At 34.3% G+C, this 20,116-nt stretch overlaps 1 protein-coding gene across 2 annotated transcripts in view; it reads right to left on the bottom strand.

Annotated features, from left to right (window-relative positions):
* KDM4C (lysine demethylase 4C) overlaps positions 1 to 20,116 on the bottom strand; it is a 245,496-nt gene that overhangs the window by 194,621 nt on the left and 30,759 nt on the right. For both annotated transcript variants that reach the window (XM_088156977.1, XM_088156978.1), the window contains 3 exons: positions 14,430 to 14,479; positions 6,234 to 6,337; positions 1,684 to 1,821 (listed from right to left, as the gene is read on the bottom strand). In XM_088156977.1, coding sequence (XP_088013103.1) covers positions 1,684 to 1,821; positions 6,234 to 6,337; positions 14,430 to 14,479 — 292 coding nt within the window. The remainder of the gene's footprint in view (positions 1 to 1,683; positions 1,822 to 6,233; positions 6,338 to 14,429; positions 14,480 to 20,116) is intronic.

Below are 20,116 nucleotides of genomic sequence, written 5' to 3' on the forward strand. Positions count from 1 at the left end.
TGATATTGCCTCTCACAATGTTCTCCTGAAAAAACTAGTAGCTCATGGCTTGGATAGACATGCTATTCACTCTGCAAAAAATCATCTGTATGGCAGGGCCCAAAGAGTGGTGGTGGATTGAGTTAAATCCAGATGATGGTCATTAACAACTGGTGTTCCCCAGAGCGCAGTACAGGGGCCAGTTGTGCTTTAATAGCTTTATCAGTCATCTAGACAAGGGGATTGAGTGTGTCCTCAGTCAGTTTGCAGATGACACCAAGCTGGGTGGGAGCATTGATGTACTGGAGGGCAGGGAGGCTCTGCAGAGGGATCTGGGCAGGCTGGATCATGGCCCAAGGCCAGTGGTGTGAGGTTCAACAAGGCCAGTGCTGGGTCCTGCCCTTGGCTCACAACAACCCCAGGCAGTGCCACAGGCTGGGGCAGAGTGGCTGCAAAGCTGCCCTCAGGAAAAGGACCTGGGGGTGCTGGTGACAGCAGCTGAACATGAGCCAGCAGTGCCCAGGTGACCAAACAGGCCAATGGCATCCTGGCCTGTTCCAGCACTAGTGTGGCCAGCAGGAGCAGGGCAGGGATTGTTCCCATGAGGCCACATTTCAAATCCCGCATTCAGTTCTGGGCCCCTCACTACAGAAAGGTCATTGAGGTGCTGAAGCAAGACCAGAGAAGGGCAATGAAGTTGGTGAAGGCTTTCGAGTACAAGCCCTCTGAGGAGTGGTTTAGAGAGCTGAGGATATTCAGCCTGGAAAAAAGGAGGCTGAAGGGGGACCTTACCACCCTCTACAACTGCCTGAAAGGAGGGTGTAGTGAGGTGGGGGTTACTCTCTTCTCGCAGGCAATGAATGACAGGATGAAAGAACATAGGCTCAGGCTGTGCCAGCGGATTCAGGCTGGACATCAGGAAGAATTTTTCAGTGAAAGGGTGGTCAGGCATTGGAAGGACAGCCCAGATAAGCAGTGGAATCACCATCCCTTGATGCATTCAAGAAACGACTGGATGTGGCACATAGTGCTATGGTTACAATGTATGGATACATTGGTCTTCAGCCAAAGGTTGGACAGAATGTTCTTGGTATTTTTTTCCTAACATTACAGATTCTGTGATTCTATGCTGTAAACGAAAAAAAAATGAAAGCATGCACATCACAGAACAAGATTTCAGCCTAAAATATCTTCAGTTATACACACCTCAAACAGTTGCTTTATTATTTTGTACTATAAGTTTTCTGACTAGATTTAAGATGAGAAAAACTGAGTTTGTTTCTTCAAACTTTATTTGAAGTTTCACTATTTATGTTTCTTTCTAGGTATCAAAATTCCTAGTTAAGCTAAAGTGCTTTCACAGACAGTAAAGCTTAAAGGGGATTCAAGAGCAGAAGTTTGTCGTCTTCACATATATTAATCTCAGTGTATGTAGCTTCAGCTTAAAAATATCCACAAACAGAACTGGTTTTGAAGAACAAGAAATACATTAAGTTGCAAATAAAACTGACTACTTAGAGGAATATATATTGCTGGAAGTATAATGTCTACTATCAAAGTAACAACAAATTAAATTTGAATGGCAGCTTAATGTATTATTTAATCTAAAAGTTATCCCTTTCTCATCACCTTCCTGAGAGATTCTCACAAAGAAATAACCACAGGCAATATTTCCTTATACACATAAATTTTCTGCTTACTTACCAATTTTGCTGCTTTTCCATAATCAATCCATCGAATGGTGGCAAAGTTCGTTGACTCTGCACAATTAAATCCATGGTTAAACCCTGCATGGTATCCATATGGGAAAGTGATCATGAATTCTCCTGCCTCTTGGGTAACCTGTAACAATAAAAAAAATTTAAAAGGCCAAAATAAATAAACATTAAAAAAACCTCCAAGTGAACCACATTACAAAGCATTTCTAGCCCTATAGCAATGAAAACTAATATGCTTTTATAACTAACTAAAACATGTGATTTTTTTTTACCTTGCACAGAGATGAGATTTAAGACAAATAGAAACAGTATACTTGAGACAACGTTCTTTACTTTACACATAGGTAGGTGTAACACTCAACAAATTCAGAAAGAACTCAAAGAAATTGATCTTGGAGCAGAGGTTCACTGGTAATAAAATCTGGAAGTAACTAGAAAAGACAGTATGAAGAATATATCATTCTTACTGGCTGAGAGGAAGCAAAGACAGGCTGGATCAAAATACCCACAATGACCATGCCTAAATGTTGTGCAGAATGTCTCTAGATAAAGCTATTAAAACACAAGTTTTAAGCTGCCACTGTCCTTCCCCTCTTTAGGCTAAATTTTAAAGAGCAGAAGCACTCTGGCACTAGTGGTAACAAGAATCCCAAGTAACTAAAGGACAAGTGGGATAGAAGGAGATTCTGAAAGACAAAAAGCTTGACTACAGTTGGATTCTGACATTGTTTCAGACATTGAGCACGGGTAATTTCAAAGGACTACAACCAAAGGAAATGTGCGAAGACCACTGCTCAACAAGGTAGCAGGAAAAAAAAAAAGGAAAATAAAACGCCAACTTAAAATTCACTACATAGTAACTATATTTTGTACACACAAAAATAAATCAAATGCCACCGAGTTTTAAGAAACGTATCAGACTTGAAAAGCTTTTAGAGTAAATTACAAGATAAAAAAATGTGTGGTAACATGAACAAATCACTAGTCAAGTTATTCTCTTTCAAGAGAGAAAACTCCTCTTCGTACACTAGGATGGACTGCTGCTATCCTACATGGAGAAAAGAGGAGACAGCAGTTCCAGTCAGTCACTAATATTCTCTCCACACAGTGACAGCTTTAATCTCTTAAAGTCAGACCACCAGAGGCTTTATCAAGGACAGGCTAGTCAGACACTTGAAATAGCACACTGTCTTCTGAATTATCTGATAAGAATTAATGAATAAAGTACATTATACAGAAGTAAATAGTTAAAAGAGATTCTCCATGCTCTGTTTGATACATATTTTACGTGAAACACACATCAGACAACAGACCCACTAAAAAGCAAACAGATCCATTTAAATGAAGCAAATAATCTGAGCAGTGACTGATGACTATTCAACGTAAACGTAATTTGTTGATTACTGGAAAATAAGGAGACTTCTCAGAGTCTAAATAGGTTACTTTCAGTGTGTGGCAATGCTTTGAGTAATCAGTACAGTAAGAAAAATTAGAAGGACAAATATGACTCTTTTTAGGGGCATACCCTTATGACTTAAAATCACAAAAAGGAAGGTTTAAATTTTAAACAGTCACCAAAATTAAAACTTAGAACAGTAAACATTTTCCTTTTTAATATCAAGTCCTAAATATGAGCTTTCTACTGGTACAGCTGTCTTATATTCAATTTCTGGCTTTACAATCTCCTTCAAATTTGTTATTTTATGGTTTTATAATTTCTTTTTGTGCTTTTTTGCCCAGTGCAAGAACACACAGGGTTAGCACTTCAAAGAGGTCTGTTTCTGATTGTACTAAGGGATGAAGGAATGAGAGGAAAACAAGAAAAACAGCCGACAAGACTAGAGAAAAAAACTGGACGTTACATTTTGCATAGTTAAATTTTTAGGGGATTCATATTTAGTATATACATGCAAATGCACATACAATTGCATATACTGTAACTGTCACTGTAGCACTTCAACAATCACAGTGGGAATGTTTAAGAAAGATTATTCTCAATGCTAACGATTCCAAAATTTATCTCAATACACCCTCCCACTGCTGACAGTTTAGCAGGTGTTCTATTGCAACAAGCAGCAGTTCAGCTGCCACCTGGTAGGCGTAGGCTGACTTATCAGCATTCAGCACATTTCCACTCCTATCACTTTGAGCCATGAGAGATCACAGCCTGGTTCTCTCTATTCACTTTCTCACTGAATCCCATTAATTACAATTACACTTGGGTACAGTCTGCTTCCTCCAAAGACTAGGTGATAGAACCAAACTTAAATATTTAACTGTTTGTAGCACTTCCCCCCCACCCTCTTTTTAGAGGATTATTAGTCTCTAAATTAGAATACAGAAATAATTAAGACACCAAAATACAAAGATCAACTCCATTACCCACCTCAAATGTGTCTTACTGAAAATAAGTATGCAATATTCTGCAATATACTACTTTAAACACCAACCACTGAAAATTATATTGTTCAGAGTAATGTTCTGTAAATCCAAAACAATAAATCTAGTTATAAAACCATCCAGCTTGGAAAGTTTCACCTGACACTTCATGATAAAGCACAAGGCTATGAAGGCAATCAGTATATTTACCTATATATTACAAAAACTGAACTCAGCAGCTACATTTCCATACGATAATAAATCATTCAGAAAACAAACTACTTATTTTATGAGTAGTTTATTCAAAAAAGGTTGCTTTCCAAAGCAGGCAGTATCATTCTAAATGCCTATATTTCTTCAATTTTACCCATAGATTGACTTAAGCATGAAAAGTGATGTGATGTTCCAAAAAGGCATAAAATACATCTCTGTCTTCATCCCATCAGTGTTGCCAACAGGATTCATAACACAGGGGTGTCCTAGCTCTTGTCCTATGCAACACATCTTATGCAACATCAAGGCCTTTTCTGCTCCCCATCATTCTGCTAGTGAGGAGGATGGGGGTGCACAGGAAGTTGGGAGAGGACACAGCCAGGACAGCTGAGTCCATGGTATTCTGCTCAGTGCATAAAGCTGTAAGAAAAAGAAGGCAGGGCAATTGTTTGGAGTGGTGACACTTGTCCTGCCAAGTCACCGTTATGCATGACAAGGCTCTGTGTGACAGGGCTCCGCTTTCCTGGGGATGGCTGAATACTTGCCTGCCCACAGGAAGCAGTGAATTAATTCCTTGTTTTGTTTGGCTCGTGTGCACAGCTTTCCCTTCTCCTATTAAACCGTTTCTGTCTCAAACTATGAGTTTTCTATCTTTACTCCTCCCAGTTCTCACCCCATCCCACCAAGGGAGTTTGAGCAAGCACCTGTCTGGTGTTTAGCTTCCAGATGGGCAAAAACATACAGGAAAATATTAATATTCTCTATTTTTTTTTTAACACTGTTGGAAAAACATCAAGTAAACCAAACAGGAAGCACTGCATCATCCTATATTTTAGGCCAGGGAACACGTTAAGCAGTTTGTATACACATGTCCACATTTTATCAATAAATAAATAGCACACACACAAAACCAGAAAACAATAATACGCAAGGTGTGTGGCAAGGGTAGTTTAAATGACCATATTGAAGTGGGAATAAACTGAGAAAAAGTGTATATTGCCTAGTTCTGCTGAACAACTTAAAACAATCTGTGCAATGGGAAACCAGGTATCACAGCCCTTTAAGGACCAAAAGCCTTTTGAAAACTCAGTATTAAGATAAACAGATATTCAGTCTGGGAACCTTCTGAATCAAGTTCTAGTCTAAGTAGATTTACAGAACTCCAAAATTTAGAACTTACTTTACAATTTATAAAATGTATAGAATAAGTACACTTTAAAAAAGAAAGAAATGCAATGGAAATATTTTATTAGCTGGCTCCTGAAGTTCAAAGTGGAAAATAATTAATACAGAAAATCTTGTAGAAAGCAGAAGAAACTGAATACTTCAGAGGTGTTTAAAAGCAGCTATGTATTAAATTCATTCACAAAGAAGAATGACAGTTATTCGTATCAGTTTCTGTTTGCATAATGTTCTTATCAAACATTTATTCTGCCACTACCTAACAGTCAAAAATAATCATTCATTATTTTTTATTCTGTTACAGCTTTTAAATACATTTTAAATTAAGTAACAGTTCTTTTGGCTTTATTCCACCTTAAACCTTTCAGATCCTTATAATGGCGAATTACATGTTTCATTAGAAAAGCAACATACAGACATAAAGAAATTAAATACATGTGTTAAAATATTAGGTATACAACTTAGAGTGAGTTAAGAAGTGTTTCAATCAACTGAAAATCACATGCAAGCTATCATGGAAATAAATTAAAAATAAGAAATTTTGGTAATATCTTAGAAAGAAATCACAGAAATGCTGTAATGGCTACAAGTGTTTAATGCCAGAAAATTCCCTGCTAAAACTATTAGAAGTTTTAACACATATTTTCATGCAGCCACTATCTTAAAAAAAAAATTGCTTCACCTTTACTATAACAATATTTATACTAAATACAATCTAATTCAATTCATGAAAGTAGAGTTTTAAAAGAAACATTAATGTACCTTGTCAAAAGGAATTCCATACTTTTTCAATATTGAGGGAGAAATCAGAGTCATCTTGTGGCGAAGAAAAGCATCACATCCTTGGGAGCTGCTTGGAAAGAACCCTAGTAAGACAAGAAAAGCAAAACTGTACACGTTTTCATTAAATCAAATCTTTGTAGTATTTTTCAGTACTTAATACTGTTTAAACTTGGCTTAGAATTTATCATTTCATTCCTAGGTTCTGAAAGATTTCACAAAAATCAAAGGCACCTCCTAATTTTTCAACTGCTTTCCAGGTGCAGGGGTTACAGGGTCTTTCTCGTTTGTTAAGAAGTGAAATAATTTAGAGTAAATGTGGACCTGTACATTTAGGCATATTTTCTTACCCTTTAGAGAAATACATTGTTGCTGGGAGATTTTTTTATGTTAATGTTCATTCTGCACACATGAAAATCAATTGCAGTAAATAACTTTAGAGGGATTCCGGAAAGACTAGATCTACCTCACACTTACAAACCGCCAGTAAACAAATACAACTTCCTAACTTTGTACAATCTGTTGTATTCCTCTCACATTCACATAAGCAGTCTAATTCTGGGAAAAACATGCTTACTCAATGATTTTTTTAAAATCATTTCCAATCAACCATCTACATTTTTTTGATGTCTTGAGAAAAAAAATTGAACTATAATTTTCCATAATATATAGCCTTCTCTCTAATGTTAGATTAAATTTATTCACTCTGGTGAGTCTTGTATATTGTATCCATTAACCACCCTAAAACTTCAGAACCATCTAGAAGTTATTCTATTATAGTTGTTACACTCCTTGTACATTCAATCTAGCACACTCACCAGTACTGGAAAAACAATATTTTTCTGATTTCTTAGAAATAAAGTTGTACAGCACTTAAACAGCAAAAGTATAATATAGACTTGTGCTAGTTAATGTACTAGGAAGCCTGCTCAGCTGCACTGAGAACAAATTTTCTTCAAAGTCATTGCTCTTAATTTTTTTCTCACCAACAACAAGCACAGAATTCTTTACTCTCTCTTTGAATTGCAAATAATATTTTAAGTTTCAAAAAGTACTATTTGATAGGTTATATATATATATATATATATATGGCTTCACTGACTAAAAGACAGTTAAAAGAAACTAGCCCACAATTAGTGGACTCCAGCAAAAAAAATTCAACTACTTTTTCACAATTAGTGCCTATAAAATAAATGATAGCAATCAAAACTTAGAATCTACAGTTTCTGAGCCTCAAGAAATCTCAGTTCTGAGCAGTATAATAATAGAAATATACAGGAACTTACTGTGAAAAATGTGATTGTAAATGATACTTGAGACTTGAGAGAAGAGCTGGTATGAAAAGTAGCTAAAAGCTTAATTGCTAAAAGTAGAGAGAGTTTAACTGAATTTTCCTTGAGAAAACAAATTTTGTACCAAATTACATTACTGCAATATGCTTAATTAGCTCAACACAAGATGATAAAAAGCAAACAATGGGCAGACATCCAAAACTTAAGTTATACTACTCCAGCTCAAAGAGATCAGACATAGCTGTGACAAGTCCAACCAGAAGGCAGGCTTGTTGCGCAACTCCAAGAAAGTTGCAAATAACAGAGCAGCAGAACACAACCTGCTCAAAATCCACTACTAGAGATTTACAGGAGAACATGTGCTGTGGTTACAGAGCCCTCACAGTGAAATCAAAGCACAGCCTACACATTCTCTACCATTATAAAATATCTTTTGACTTGTCAAAGTCTGCACCTGTGCACACAAATTTTTCAGCCTCATTCACCTCATTTTCTCAAAGAAACTCCCCTTCAATGAACAAGGAAAGAAAGGAAGATAGTATTTCCTCATTACAAGACTCTCTTTATCAGAAGATCTTTCGTCTGCCAGGTTAAATGTAAGGTCACACAAGCTTTTCTTCCAGAAAATAAAATCCCTGTAGGAGAACTGGCTAAGAGATGTAAAAAATACCAATTAAAGGACTTTCCATTAGAAATATTACAGGACTCTTACAAAAACATAAAATTCTAGATATGCCAATTCAAGATATGCCCACAACATTAAGAATCATTCTGAAATACCAAACTGATGTTAAAATTACCGATTAAAAGGATTACCATATAATCCTATATGTTTAGTGAAATCCCATATCCAAAAGAAAAAATACTGAAATCTATCTAGAATGTAACTACTATTCAAATTCTGTAGCACATTCATGCTTTTAAGGGACACATGAAATTGTATTTGATCCATTAACACTAATCCATTGGTTCTAAATCAGTTCTGTAAGACCAGGTATTTTGTAGGAATTCACATGTAACCCCAGTTTCTTGGATGGTCTCTTGAGACATGGCAGACCTATACCCTATTCATCTCCGTGGAAATTACTGCAAAGAAACAAAATAAGAATTCAAAACAATTACTTCATAGAAGCCAATGAGAAATGAAAGAGCTTGGGGGTAAAACTGAGTAACATTGTTCATGGATTTATGCCCATGAGAAAAAGACAATCAAATTGAAAATTCTCAAATCCATGATTTACAGAAACACTGACATTTTTAACACCTAGAGCAGAATTAGAACAGTCTACATGATAAATATGTGATTCAATACTTGCTGGCCAAAATGTTTGGGTACAAACAACTACAGGGACTCAAGGTTCCTCTCTGCTTTGTTAAACCCTTATTTAGTTAGCCCAATCAGCAACAGCAAAGAGTATGTGAAAGCATAGGCTTCAGACTATGTTAACACCCAAAAACATGCCCTTACAATACCCTATATACATACACTAACGGACAACATAGCCCAAAATGTTCAATCTTGCCAATACTATTTGTACAAACAAAATCAAACTGCTTTAGTAACAGCAATATCACTGTGGGGAAGACACATCCTCTGTCAATGCCATTTTACTTCAGCATGATCTTACCACAGAATAGGTTTTATAATCCAAATATATTCTAGATAGAAGTCAAAGCCTTCTCATCTTTGGGCAAAGGTAGGAGCAGTGGGCACTCAGGAGATTGCTAGCCGTGGAGAGATACAGAATATATTTAAAAAAATAAGCTCCAATCTCTAAATTACTGAGGAAAAGTTGCTACCTGGCAATCGCATTTTTTCTTTCCACCCTGAGAGTGTCTTTCCAACCTATCACACGCGGCTCATAGCAGATGACCACATCAATATCATACCTATCACTCAGGCAAACTGAACTGGATTGGGTTCCATTCCCTGGTTGATTAACATTTTCAAGATATTTGGAATGCTCCTCTATGCTACTAAGAATGTACCCATAATGTTTTCAATTACATTGTCCAGCTAAAATCATATATGCACAATTTACAATACTATTACCAAAAGTATAATTCTACTATTCCATTGGACTGAACAGGTTAGTTTGCTGTATTTTACCTTGAACAATCAAGGAAATTGTAATTTGGTCACTAATTAAGTCATTATTTAATGACATCCACATAAAATCATATTCATAGGGAACTTTCAAATCAAATCCTGATCAATGCAATACATGAAGCTAGACATCCTAAAATTTTCAACACTTCCTTACTCAAGACCTCACCTGAAATTAAAAGGTCCTGCACGTCTCATTAATATTTAAAATTTTTTAAAAGTGCAATCATGAAACTCTCAGCATAAGAAAAAGAACACCCTAAACTGCAAATATCTTTTATGTAGTTTAATGTTAATGAAAATAAAAATAAATCAGATTACATAATTAAGCTCAAGGTTATGATTATTTTTTATTTATGCAGACCTTCATTTGAAAGACTTATATAAAATCTTAATCATAATTCACAGATCAGTACTATCGAAACAACAGCAGAGATTACAGAAGTACTAAGTTTTCTAGTAATTCTCTTTTTAGGTTTTACTTTGGTAGGTATAAATACAAACTTTATATAATATATTTAAGTTATTTAACAATAATTCTGAATTTGAACATGAAAGAAATTAGAAGAGTAAGTCTGCATGACAACAACCATCACAAAGGAACAATGGCAATTTGTACACCATACAAAACAGAATACAAAAGCTGCAAAGAGGCTTTCAAGTGGTATGAAACACAACTGTAGGTATGCCCAGATGAACATGTACAAGTCTTAAGTTTCTTATCTCTTAAATAAGACTTTTCTAACTTGACTAATTATTTTTTTTGAGAAAAAGTTCAATTCCTCAACTGCTAAAGTTTTTGCATTCAAGATCCTTAGAAGTCACGCAAGTTCTACTTCAAGTATCATTTCAACAATTATTTTAACTTGCTTTTATACATAACAGGTAATAACTTCTGCTTAAAATGAAGTAATTAATACTATACACCATACAAAGCTTTGTACTACAGCCATACATACTTACAATGTATTAAACTTTAGTTTCTTCTTTAACATAATTGAACATCACAGATAGAGGTCATCTCCTTTCTAAAACGGTTTCTGCACTCAAACGATCTATTAAAAGATCTTCAAAATCCTTCAATCTGCCATTTCTCATTTGCCACTCTGCCTCTATTCTCTTTATTTTCTAACCCGTTTTGTGAAACAAAAAATACTTTTTAAGAATACCATGGTAGTTCAGATTAACATAACAACACGAATAAAAATTGCAGTTAATAGCTCACTTGAGATTTTTATTACATTTATGTCTACATAAAATTGAGAAAAGAATCTACATAAATGAGAAAGCAGCTGAAGGGCAAAATCAAACTGTTGTCTTTATTAGATGCAAGTCTAATGTCTTTCAGACAAAGCATTTGTAGGCACCACAGTCAATCAAGATTTCAATGGAAAGCAAAAATGAAAGCATTCATGCACAAAAGGCATGTGTTGTAATTGTGATGTGCAGACAAGATAATGGAAAATATTCTAACCTTCCTTTAATTTTATGTATCAGCTGCTGCCTTGACTTAGACAATCTGTCACTTTTAATGTATTGTTTTATTATTTTAATCATTTAGGAGCATTCAATTAATTCAGTAGGCATCTGGTCATCAGAGCTAACCTTCCCAAATAAACTACTTTCTTTTTCCTTCAAATGTTGCAGTCATGCAAAAATATTTTCATTACACATAGTATTAAGTACAAAGGTCTCATTTATACTATATTTTATTAATGTTTTCTTTTAAATTATTTGCAGTCATGCAGCTTAATTTATACTTTCTTCTTTGTAAGATACCTTATGTGAAACAGGCTGTATTTTAGAAAGAACCAATTGCAAAGTAGAAGATCACAGCATAGAAACAATGAGAAATGGTAATTTTCAGTTAAAAAAATAAAGTCCATTATTTTTATTGTTCATCACTGTAGCATTGTAGCATATTCTACATTCAATTCTCAGCTATTAGCTGGATCAAAAATATAATGGAAACAATCTACTCACAGAAAAATATCCCAGACTAGATGAAAATCAAATACTAAAAATTTAGTTTCATAGACCACACTCTTCAACATTTCCTAACTCATCTATCTTTTATTGCTGCTACAATAATAATCTCCATGTGAGTACCTAGTCTTCATACAGAAATCCAGTTTCATTAAGTAAATGTAATGGAATAACACTATTTGAAATTTCATCATCTCTGTTCAGTATGTGATTCTATGCTTTATTTGCTATTTGTTATTCAAAACATAGCACTGCTATAAAAATAATTAAGTTATGAACATAAACATGATTCATCAAGGATGTTTTCCATTCACTCCACAGTTCTTTGTAACATATACTAACATAAAATTAAAAGCAGCAGTGGACAATTTACTTCTGTGCAGGTATGTCCAATTCTGACTAGCATTCAGACATCAAAACACTGTTCTCTCAGTATAATCCATCAGTTTCTGAAAAACAGTGGCCTTGGATTCTTCCATTTCTCCAACGCTTAATGTCTTTTTTCTATTACTGTATTAGGATCCCATCAGCAATAAGAGGGCTGTGCACCTTCAAGACAGTTTTCTTAACATAACACTTTCTCATGCAGCAAAACATCTATCTCCAAAAGTTACCTACTTCCTGAATTTGTATAGATTACTCCAGTATCTACAGAAATCAAGGCATTTCAAGGAAAGAAAGAGCTTTTTTTTTTTGTCTACAATACATAATGCCTTGCCTCAATACCACTTCTTTTTTAGAAAGGAGTGAACAAGTGTTGCTTCAACTGTCCATCCTTTTCTCTCACTCTGAAAATAAACATTTGATGCACACTCACTACAGCACATTTGAACTTCAATGGTTTTAGAACACTGCACAGCTGTAATCAAGCAACATGAAATCTATAATAAATGCCAGAGCAGCCAAAAAAATCACATGCAAAGTCAATCTACCCAAAGTTCTTGCTCCCATCAAATGTCAGAACTGTGTATAGAGAAGTGTGTACATACAGTATGAAAAGCTGGCTTCCTCTGACTAATCTAGTAGCAAATAGCTGCTGCTCCAAGACTTCCAAAGCCAGGAAAGTTCCTATTCTCCTCTAACGTATTTCTGTGTCACTGTGCTCCAATCTCCCTCAGAATCCATGAAGATTTTAGAATCCACCTAGGAGAGTAAGGAATGCATACTGTGAAACAAACCATCTCCTTAGGCTTACATTGAACCTGACAGGACACCTCATTTGGAGTCTCTACGTATACTGGAAGACTCAATGAACAATAACTTTTTGGCCACCTTGCTCAGGCCAGTCATCACAAGTCTTTACCATACCCCCTTCCCTTTATTTACACTTCTCATTGAAAAGTTAGAGTTTACTAGCATTTATGAAAAGAAAAAGGCAATTTTTTCAACAGTCCTAGTGTCCCTCTTTGAAACTTTCCCAATTCTCTCTATTTCTTTTACTCTTTTATCATTTATTGTAAAATTAAATTACTGAATCATCCTAAGTCAGTGCCCATTGCCCAGCCTACAAGCCCAAATTTTTTTACCAGTGAAAACTGAAGTGTATATAGTTCTACACTTTGAATTGGGAAAAGACACTGGAAAACAAAGAAAACGAGTGACAACTTCTTCAAATGAAACTATGACAAAATTTAGGAATAGCAAACTTAATTATTCAGGTTGAAATCTGTTTTCCTTAGACATGCTTTTAAGACTGGAAGTTCACAGGTCTTTACTTTCATGTCTTTAACTGTAGTAGTTTTATAATAGCTCAGAAAAATAATCATGTAACCATATACTAAAGAAAAAAACAACTGGTATGAAAATAAAATGTACACAAATTTTCAGAATTTTGTCCCGATACACAAGATCTAATTATGAACTTTCAATAAAATTCCTTTCCTCTAATTCCATTTCATTAAGCACTCCGTTCCATAATCCTTTAATAGTTATTAGCAAGCTATAAAACATAGGCTGCTAGGCCAAGAAGCATCCCTAATTATTCCCGTGTTCATAATTTGCGCTCTTAATTCAGAAACAAAAATAGAGATTGAGTATTATTGAAAACAAAAATTACTGAGTGAGAATCTTTCTACAGACTAGCAATTTTTATCCCCTAGACCACAACCTTATAACCATATCTCTGTCGTCCTCCCAAACATTTCTACCACATCTAAATGGCAAAAGGCAGTACATGCTCTACCTAAAGTGGCTCTATATGCCACTCAATAGTCAGCAAGCTGCTAACTTAGTGTTTCTACACTTTGTCTGCTTACCCCTTCACAGAGACACTAACCAAGACTCCATCCTCTAACCAACCATGAACTTTGATGAAACTTCTGGAGACTCATCTGTCTTCAATATTTCTAGCTCTGTATCTAATTTGAGCAAGAAGATCCCAAAAAGTTGCTGATGAAAAGAAGCGAGGACAAGAAACAACAAGAGCACAGAGGACACAAAGATACCAGCAACAAAAATCTAATGAACAACAAAATACTAAGCCTCATTTCTGTAAGTTCCACCAAGCTAAAAATGCTACTACAAAATAAAGTTCTAAAAAAATTTAAAAAAATAAAATTTTTAAAAGTTTTTTTTTTTAAATAAAAGGTAAATAAATAAATAAATTTAAAGAGGAAAAAAAACCAAAGAACCACTTTAATTCTTAAGGATTCCTCAGGGCAATAATACTGTAGACGCATAAAAGTTACACAACATTAAGTAATTACACAGTAGGTGAGTCAACAACAACGTTTCTCACTTTCCTCAAGGTTTGTCCTTCAAACACCACACATATGAAAATACTGGAAATCCTACCTTGAGCTAGTCTTTCAAGCCGTTTCCCATGCTCTGGAGGAATAGCATACCTAAAATTCACATAAAGAAAAGGATGAAATGCTTAAAGACATAATTACTACATAATGACTAAAAGTCATCATTCATGTATGGTAAGTATCTAACAATACAGAACCCAGAAGGATTAAAGACTGAAAAATTACACAGAAAAAAAATACACCAACATCTAAGGAAAAAATACAATCATTGGGTTTGGGGAAACAAACTTAGCTTATTTCTAGTTTAAACATTATATTATGTAGTTCCAAAATGTTATATTCACTATTCAAAGTCAAGTACATTGACAATATTTGATATTATCATATCACCACAATTAAAAAAGAAACATGCACTTTATTTTCCCAAATGAAATGCAAAAATGTAAAATAAGTCTAATTTATATAAGTTTAATTTCTTTTAATTTTAGTACGTTTCACAAGACACAAGGGTTCAACAGAAAAATATGAGCATTAAACATCTCTGTTATTTCTGACAGCAAAAGCTGTGGAATAAAAGGGTTACTTGCCCTAGTAGAATCATCACAATCTGGGTTCAAATTATTAAAGAAATACACTTTAATTTACAGAATTGTACATGTCTTAGAAACTCACTGTTCTTACAATAATCTAATTTTTTAAAAAATTCCTCATGCTATCTGCAACAATTCCCCAAAAATACAGAAGAACATATTTTTAGTGTTTACTGCAGCCAAAAAATAGAAAACTATTGAAAAGTTGTTTCACTTCTGCTTCTCTTTGTTATTACCACATTTACTGCACTTCATGGACTTACTGTGTGTTTTAATTGGATTTAACGTAAAAAGGATTTATAATTTACTTTAACTGCTTTAATATGTGATATAATAGGCTTTTGTTTCAGTTTAATGTTGCAATAACACTGTTTTGATTCTTCTCTGTTAAAAAAACATGGTTCAGAAAAGAAGAAAATGTATATTCAGCTGTACAAGATAGTTTAACAATGTGAATTTGGACTAAGTAAACATGTAGCCTTTTACTACACTTGTGAACACGTTTCATACATCAGCCTAGAAAACTCACTCAGAAAAACAAGCAATAAACATCCAACTACCTCAGGTTATTTGCACACACACTAAAATTTTACAATTTTACTCTATTACAACTGAAACACCTGCATAGAAGGAAGACTACTACAGAAGTCAGTGCTCTGTAAGCATACTGAAAACGCACTCCAAATGGCATTAAAAACAAAGAGACTTTCAGCTTACTATGCTCCATGTTTGAATATTTAAGCAGAATTTTGCTGTCTCACAAAAAGGCACTTTGTTTCTCTCCATTTGTACTTCCAAAGCATTTGTGACTGTTTTTCACTCCAAATTACAAATGCACCAGTGTATCCATACCAATCTAAACTATGTCTGCCATCCTTCACACTCCATCAGAGAAAAATGCTATGTACAGCATTATATACTGTATTGTAGGTCTTTAAATAAACAACTCCATAAAGCAAAACATGAACAGATACTGTTTATGTCTAAAAAAACCCCTCAAAACTAGCTACTGTACTTTGCTTTGACTCTTAACTAAACTGGTGTTTCTCCTAAAATGTTACTCCTTCCAAAGTACATGTTGCACAATTTAATAATAATATGGAGCCACGTGCTTCCATTTGTACACATAAACATGCCAATATTACAAAATTGCAAAAGTCAAATGAGCTCTCAGTAAGTCTTTTGGAAAAACAGTACACAATTCAACTGGACTACAACTATCTATTTAAGTAATCTAAAATTACAAAGCAATACAATATATTAAATGCAAGTCAGTGTTTTCATCATAGTCATCACTAGGGTTGTATGCTAATGTCTGCTATTCAGCCCTGTATTTCTTCCCTCCGTTGCAATTGCTTGTTCCTTACAGCTAAGACAAGGACAAAGGAATGGAGACAGACAACCCTTTGTACTATGACACATGAGGAGTCCCAGAGTCACCCTCAAGAACAGCTCAGGCTTGATTCCAAACACAATTTACTAGAAAACTAGCCTTAGCACATGTGTACCTGCCTTTCATGGTAAATGACTGAATCTTGCTGGATTCTTGGTCTACTCTACATTAAACAAAAAGCTCCCAAACTCAAATGACCTAGTCAGAGAAAAAAAGTATTCACTCTTAATCTCAAGAACTAGCTTATATGAGAATTTGAACAGTTAAAAGCTTTCAGAAAAATAGCTTCATCTTGTGTCCATCTTTCTTTTAGCCAAATTAGCCATTAATATTTGTTTGACTTCTCATATAATAAGGTCAAGTCCAGCCACCTCCAAAGCACATGTAATGGTAAATCACTAAGAGACTAAAAGAGTGTTTCTTGGATAACAAGCAAATAAACAGACAAAAAGTTAAGAAAAGACGAAAAGGGAAATGCTGATGCTAACTAGATCTTAATTTTATTAGCTCACAAAGACATACTTGATAAAGTAGGAAGAGTTACCATTCATTGACAGTCATACTATAAGGACAGAAATAATACAGTACATATATTTATCTAGTATTGTTCAAAAATATCTTCTGAAATACGTCTTAGTTCAGCAAATCAAGGGTACTGGCAACAAGGTAACTACAAGTAAGTAAAAAAAATCAAATTTACATCATTAACCCGTAATTAATTTTTACATATATGTTTTCAAGATTAATGCTTCTACACAGTTTATTAGTAGCATTAAAAACAACTAATAGTTGCTTTACTGTGCAAAAACTATTCAGCCAACCAAGATGATAGTCAGACAACCAGCCTCTTCTATCCACCCAATTATTCTCCTGTCAGTGACCAGAAACAGAATGTGAAACAATTTGATTTCCATTCTTCCAAGTCAGTTATATGCACAGATAATGGTTAACGGCATCAGTTGCAAACAAATTTAGTGTGATGCTAAATACTTAACCAAACTGCTTCTCTAAATGCCCTGTTATATATAGACAAGGTAGAAACAGCTGATTATGTTTCCTGTAGATTGGTATTCTTAAAATTCAAGATTTTAAAATTCAAAAGCTGCAAATCCTTAAAATGTTGTTATAAGTAAACATCATGAGTTTTTTTCAAAATTAACCATATCCATTGGTTTTGTGATTGGCAACAGACAACTTGCAATATTCATATTATATCAAAATAATGCTACCTAACTGCAGGCACTGAGCTCAGAATCACATGACCCTTTTCTACTCTATTTTCTATTTAGGTGGTTCATATTTATTATACATAAACCTGATACATACTCTTTTAAAATATAAGCAGATTTAAATTTCATCAACTTAATTTAGGAAGTTAATGTATTTTTTGTTTTGAGATGGGAAATTCGAAAGTCTGTTGCCACCTAAATATGTTCCTATTCAATCTAAATATGTTAAGAACCAAAATCCTCTTCCACAAGGGAAAAAAAAAAACAAACAAAATTTTCCCTTTTTACCTCCCCTTTTCTTCAAATCTCTGAGCAAAGTTCTTCCACTTTGTGAAGAACATTGAAACTAGCAAATGATTGCTCTGTTTCAAGCACAGTTATCCATTTGAGCTGCTGACAAACCACTATACTATTTGATTACAGATACCTTTTCACAACCAGAATCCCTATTTGATTACAGTCATCTCTGTAACTCATAATATTTCTAATTTTTAGGACAGTTTTCAGCAAGACATCTGACTAATCTTCATGGAAGTTTTATACTTTTATTCCCATTTCTGCCAGGCAGGTTTGACTTCTATGTAGTCTTCTGTGTCTATTCTGTTTCCTAGACATAGAACATAGCTAGGAAACATGTCTATATGATCAGTTTGTACGTATGTGTAACTTTTTCAGTGGTACCAAGACTCTTCCACTTTGCATCACCTGGCCAGATTTTTTTCTAGCTTTTGTCAGCAGCTGATCCCACTGAAAGTTCTATTAATCCTTCCTCAGAAGGCTCTGTAAGGACCTAGCTGAGCCTCTCTAAATCCATTTACCTTACTACCCTATTAGTTCTTAAATCATACAATGTTAGCATCAGACTGAGTATGCTCTCACTTCTTCACTTTTTTTGTCTACAATTTTGTCTAGAACTAATATCAGAATGCCATCTATTTTTTGTACCATCATACTCATAACCCCATTAGTATTTCCCCTGCTACTGGGATTCAAAATCTGAAAGCCGTCACATGAAATGCTTCGAAGACTTCCACAACCCCTGCTGTATAACTTCCCGATTTTTCCACCTAATTAAGCAAAATGAAAAGGTGTTGGTACACATTCTGCATTGGCAAATCCTAAAAACAGATTCTAGTCACTGCAATCAAGAGGTAACAATAATGTTACTTACAGTATAAATTTTAGGCAACCTACAGATCAGATTTCTTGCCATCCTATATCCACTGGAATAATGAAGAGAATTCCTGAACCTAACTCCTTGCTTTATTTTGATTGTCACAACTGATTTATTTCCTCTTACAGCCTAAATAAACTGTCAGGTCCAGTCTCACCCTCCTACTCCATCAAATACTGGCTGTCTAAACATTCTCTCTTTAACAATCTAGTCTCCTTTTCTTGATATGGTCACAAAGATGGAACCATCCTCCTCTCCTTTCTCCTCTTTCTGTAGTATTTATTCCTGTTTACTTTATGACTGACCAACCCTGCAAGGCATTTCCATGATTTATGAAAGACATTACTAAACAGGAGAGTTTTCTAACATAATGTATTGTCTCTTGTCATTTTCAGTTTTCAGAAAAACTAGGAAGCAAAGACCAGATGGAATGTCACAGAAAACATATAAATTGATACGTAAATTATTGTTTGTATCATCCTGCAAGTTTTCACTGTGCCCCTTTCAAAGTAAAGTAAAAGCCTAGTTCTTCATGCAGAAACTAATTCAGGCCTTCACCATCAGACATAAAAAGTGAACAAAATGAGCAAAATATTTTAAAATATTACTTTCTAAAGTAAAATAATACATTCTCTATACATCTTTTCTCCCTTAAAATAAAATAGAAAAAATATTGTCCTATTATTATTATATTTGAAATACCCACAGTGCCATGAAAATAATTACTTTCTGCCTGCTTAAAAAATACTTCCTTAAATTCATTATTATTCTTTTTCGATAAGATTTATATCATCTCAACACTTAAAAAAAAACTCAACAGCACTCTTGTTCATGAGTCAGGTAATCAGAACAAAGAGTAAGTCTTGCTTTCAGATACTTAATAAACCCAGAATTCTTTTCAAAAAATGTGAATATCTTATTCAGATTTTTTTTTACTTATAATGTAAATTGAAACATTATCCATATTTTACCCAAAGATATAGTACATATATTAATAGTATAGTATTTCTACTAGTAACAAAAATCTGGTCTGTGCTAAGCATTAATTTTCAAGAGCACTTTAATAGTTTAATGTGACAAAATTCCTCAAATTATTACACAAAACAAAAATAATTTATCTTGAGACCTATACCTCTGAAACAACAATTACAATAGAAGAAAATATTTAACAACGAATGCCAGAGTGAAGGTATGTTTAATATTAGTAAGCGGTTTATAAATACCATTAGAAACATATCAAGAGATAATTAATAAGCCACACTATCTATCACACCAGTGGTTTGTCTTGTTAATAAGACTTTTTCTAAGAAACTGAGATGTAAAATGTAAGATGTACCATCTTCA

The sequence above is a fragment of the Sturnus vulgaris genome, chromosome Z (assembly GCF_052056855.1).
Source record: "Sturnus vulgaris isolate bStuVul1 chromosome Z, bStuVul1.hap1, whole genome shotgun sequence".
In the NCBI taxonomy this organism is placed as follows: Eukaryota; Metazoa; Chordata; class Aves; order Passeriformes; family Sturnidae; genus Sturnus; species Sturnus vulgaris.